The sequence below is a fragment of the Coenobita brevimanus genome, chromosome 39 (assembly GCF_032717465.1).
Source record: "Coenobita brevimanus isolate Jiangsu-jjx chromosome 39, ASM3271746v2, whole genome shotgun sequence".
Taxonomy (NCBI): domain Eukaryota; kingdom Metazoa; phylum Arthropoda; class Malacostraca; order Decapoda; family Coenobitidae; genus Coenobita; species Coenobita brevimanus.
Window position 1 is genome coordinate 2885001 of NC_136992.1, and position 5000 is coordinate 2890000.

The 5000-nt window shown below is 38.5% G+C and overlaps 1 protein-coding gene across 1 annotated transcript in view; it reads left to right on the forward strand.

Moving 5' to 3' along the window:
• The window catches only part of mAChR-A (muscarinic Acetylcholine Receptor, A-type), a 112832-nt gene that overhangs the window by 101441 nt on the left and 6391 nt on the right, over positions 1-5000 (forward strand). Inside the window, exon 9 of the mRNA XM_080270024.1 lies at positions 4164-4296. Within this exon, the coding sequence (XP_080126150.1) occupies positions 4164-4296 (133 nt within the window). The remainder of the gene's footprint in view (positions 1-4163; positions 4297-5000) is intronic.

Here is a 5000-nt window from a genome sequence, read left to right on the forward strand (position 1 = left end):
TAAACCCCTCCGACACTAGACATCCTCCCTCAGCTGAATAAAATCGTCTGGAGGCTGCAAGGAAATGAAAAAAGCACGTCATTGCACTGAAGAGGTCAAGGCTTTCACTTATACAGTTTTTCAATTATTATATATGAGTTTTATTTATTTTTTATCATTATTTTCCCCATACTCCTGAATCTAATTTTAACCCCTTCAGTACGAGAGGCCGCTGAAGGAAATCGTCTGACAATAGAGAAATAAAAAAAAGGAGGGGAAAGAAATGGAAGAGAAAAATTAGCCTCCTATCATATTTTAAGACCCTTTTTTGGAACCTTCAGACGATTTTATTCAGCTTAAGGAAATCCCATCGTAATGAAGGGGCTTTGAATCCATCCCTATTAGCTCTTTCAGGACGATTATGTGTTATTTTTTTTACCATTTCCAGACGATTTTTATTTCCAGATGGTTTATTGCAATTTCCAGACGATTATTTTTTCCATTCCCAGACGATTTTTGCCATTTCCAAAGGATTTTTGTGATTTCCAGACGATTTTCCCCCCTTTCCAGACAATGTATTCTAATTTCCAGGAGATTTTTTGTAATTTCCAGACGATTTTTTCCCATTTCCAGACGATTTTTTGCCATATCCAGAAGAATTATTTGCTATTTCCAGACGATTTTTGGCCATTTCCAGACGATTTTTGCATTTCCAGATTATTTTCATTTCCAGACGATTTTCTTCCATTTCCAGACTTTTTTTTTGCTATTTCCAGACTATTTTTTATTTTCATACGATTTTCTGCTATTTTCAGACGATTTTTTGCCTTTTCCAGACGATTTTCGAAACTGGGGATTTTTTTCGAGTTGGACTGGATAGTTACCATAAACCCCTTTACTGATACAGGCAAAAATGGACCTTATTCTTGCTGCTGCTAGAGATTTTATTTATTTTATTATCTTTATTATTTATGGGTTAGTGAAGGCTGCATCTAACCCCTGTAGTAAAGATAAATAAATTAATAAATAAATAAAAGAAAGAAAGAAAGAGAGAAACGAAAATTAAAAAAGATAGTAAAGGAAAAACATTAACTTGAATAAAATCATGGGGAAGCAGCAAGAATATAATAATAATAATAATAATAATAATAATAATAATGAAAATAATAATAATAATAATAATAAAAATAATAATAAAAATAATAATAATAATAATAGTAATAATAATAATAATAATAAACGTTTCCTTGCTTATTTTGGTGACTTTTTTCATTTTTTTTTATCAGACCAAAACATACCATTTAAGACAATTTGGAAAGAATCTATAGTAAAAAAAAAAGGGATTTTATTAAGTCTCTCAATCCCCTGTCGAAAGAAAAATCCCCCTAAGCAGAACAAAATCGTCTGGAAATAAAAGAAACAAAGGCTGAAAGGGTTAAGGCTAGATTCTCCATATATTCTAGTTCCCCATTTTTTTAAATTTAGCTTTTATTAATTTCTGTTTCTCTCATGCTTAGAAATTATTTATATGCTAGTACTGTAATATTTTTTTTTTGTCTAATTGGCCTTCAAAATTGTTATCCCCAATTTGCTTGAAATAGGCGTAATAATCTAGTGCTTTTTAATCCATTGTTGGTAATTGGCTTTCATCATTTTGTTTTTTTGTCATGGTTGGAAATTGTTCATAAGCTAGTGTTGTAATTTTTTATTCTAATTGGCTTCTAGTAATTCCAGTATCTTTATGCCTGAAATTTACGTCTGGTTTGTAATTGGCTTCTAAATTGAGTTATTCTTAGAGGTACAAAGTGTTAGTGTTAGAATTAATTACCTATTCTGATTGATTTTATTTTCAATTATGCCTAGAGTTTATAATGAAGCTGGTAATTTCATTCTACTTTTTTTACCAATTGGCTTTCAGTAATTTAAATGTAATTGTGCTTGATATTAGCTCATTAGTCTAGTAATTTGAGTTGTTAATGTTAATTGGCTTAATAATTTGAATATAATTTTGCTTAGAGGTGTAATTAAGATAGAAATTCCAGTTATGTTTTTCTATCTTTTTTTTCAATAATTTTCGTTTTCCATATTGTTAGATTTACTCATAGGCTTGTAACAATAGTATTTATTTTCATTTTTTCTTTTTTCACTCAAATTTTGCTTTCCATATTCGTTCATTCAGTCACCCCAGAAAATATCAAATCCAACAGAATTATTTATTTATTTTTATACACCACAATAACATGAAATCAGTCCCCCCCCCCTGCAAAAAAAAAAAATCGTCATTCTCCCCCCCAAAAAAAAAATCGTCAGTCTCCCCCCCCCAAAAAAAAAATCGTCAGTCTCCCCCCCAAAAAATCGTCATTCTTCCTCCCCAAAGAAAATCGTCAGTCCCCCCAAAAAAATATCTTCATTCTCCCCCCAAAAAAATCGTCAGTCCCCTCCCAGAAAAATATCGTCATTCTCCTCCCCAAATAATCGTCATTCCCCCCCAAAATCGTCATTCTCCCCCCAAAAAAAATCGTCAGTTCCCCCTCCAAAATCTCAATTCTCCTCCTCCTCCCCCCAAAAAAAATATTGTCATTCTTCCCCCCAAAAAATCGTCTTTCCCCAGATTTTATTTACTCTTATTCATTTCCTCCCCATACACATTTTAAAATCGCCCCCCCCATCGAGCGACTGTCTATGCCCCATCCCCCCATCTCCCCCCCCAAAGCCCCCCTGTCAATTTAGTCTAAGAAAATAATTATAAGTTCCTATTTATTTTTCAATTTATTAAAGAATCTCTATAAATATCTCTGTACTACTCCAGTTAAGTCCCCCCCTCTGCCCCCCCCCCAAAAAAAAAGAGAAAGAAAATAGATATATAGAAAAAAAAATCCATATATCTACTCCCTATGCTGATGAATACTCCCCCCCAAAAAAAAAAAAAAATCTATGGAATAATTTTGAATAAACGAAATACAAGTAATTTTATAATATATTAAGAAGAGATAGAAAACGGAAAATTGAGTAAAAAAATATTGGAAAAAGGTCCCCAAATAAAAGCAGAAAAGTCCCCCTTCAAAACAGAAAACGTCGAAAGAAAACGAGAAGATAATTTGATCATATATATATAGGTAACTTATTAATTTATTTTGCCACTTTTTTCGTTCATTTCTTTCAGTTTGTTGTTTTTTATCCATCTGCAACCCTCACCCCCCCTTACCAAAAAAAAAAGGGCGAAAAAAAAACAGCGCTGATAATAAGACAAGGATAGCCAAACGTTTAAAGCGAATGGACTGAGAGTGAATGAGAGAGGTGGTGCATGGTGGCGGAACCTGTGCATGACGTTCATTAATCCCGTGTTGTGCTGTGGATGTAAATAAGGGTTGTGTTGTGGTGAAGGAGGATTAATGCGGATTTCTTTCTCCCCTCCCCCCCAAACCCCCTCTCCCGTAATCCTCACTCAAAATCCTCACCTCTCTCTCTTTCTCTCTCTCTCTCTCTCTCTCTCTCTCTCTCTCTCTCTCTCTCTCTCTATTCATGTCCCTCTTTCTCCCTCGTCAATTCTTAAACCCTGTTCAAAACTTCTCGCCCCCTCTTTCTCTCTCTTTTTCCTCCTCTCTCCCTCTTTCCTCCTCCCTCCCCTTCTCCCTTTTTCTCCCTCCTCCTCTCTCTTAAATCCCTCCTTCCCCATTGTCCCTCCTCCTCCCATTTTTCTTTTTATTTTCTTTCTTGTTTTGTCTTTCCACCTCATTTCCTTCACTTTTTTCACACCTTATCTCTCTCTCTCTCTCTCTCTCTCTCTCTCTCTCTCTCTCTCTCTCTCTCTCTCTCTCTCTCTCTCTCTCTCCCCCTTACTTTTCTCCCCAATCTCTCCTACAATCTATCTTCGCCATTTCCCTCCCCCCCTCCCACTTTTTCCTACTCTCCCTCCCCCCATCCCCACTTTTCTCACCCTCATTCACACCTCCTCCCACTCTCCCCTCTCTCTTCCTCTCTCTTCACCTTCCTTCTCTCCCCTCTCTCTCTCCTCCCCAACCCTCCCCTCCATCTCTCCCTCTTCTCCTTCCTTTTTCTACATCCTTCTCTCACTTTTCCTCCCTCCTACACTCCATCCCTCTCTTCCCTCCCTCGTCCCCTTCCTTCTCCTTCACACATCCCTCTCCCCCTCTCCTATACCCCTCCCCCTCCCCCCCACACAGCGAGGCCGAGGAGGTGGTCGAGGCCGAGGACTGGCGACGTCAGCGCTCCGAATCCTCCACCGCCATGGACGAGATCGAGACCACGTACGTCCCCACAGCTATGGTCATCGAGAACACCAAGTACGCCGCCAATGTGGTACGTACGGACGATGGCGATGCGTTTACGTGTACGTGGATAGGTAGATAGATGGATAGATAGATAGATAGATGGATAGATAGATTGATTGATAGATGGGTTGGTAGATACTGTAGTTAGATAGATAGATAGATACATACATAAATATACACAACGTTTTGCATAAAGTTATACCCACATATATATATCGTTTGTGTGTGTGTGTGTGTGTGTGTGTGTGTGTGTGTGTGTGTGAGAGAGAGAGAGAGAGAGAGAGAGAGAGAGAGACCAGACTGATTTCCTCTATGGAAGTCTTTTGGCCGTTTTTGTGTTTCCGCGATGGCTGCACACTCCAGACAGGGCAAGTACACCCCGCAAAGGATGAATGGACACCTGGGTCGAGTGTCACCAGCTGTACGTACCAGGAATCGAAGCCGGGCACATTTAGGCAGGGAATTTCGTAGCCAGCAAGCACTCCCCAACCACGAGGGCATTTGAGTCACATAGCCTTTGACTGAATTTGATAGCTACTCAGAATTACCAGACAACCCTATAGATGTTACAAATCTTCGCTCAGACCCACTGTTTGTCACTCACTCTATCTGTCTGTAGCCCAACGCCCTAACCCCGCAAAGGGTGGCCGCAGCAAAACGCCTCCAAGTCGCTCTGTCACCCACCATTTGACTGCCCTTCCCCCCAACTCACTCCCCCTTCCCTCATAT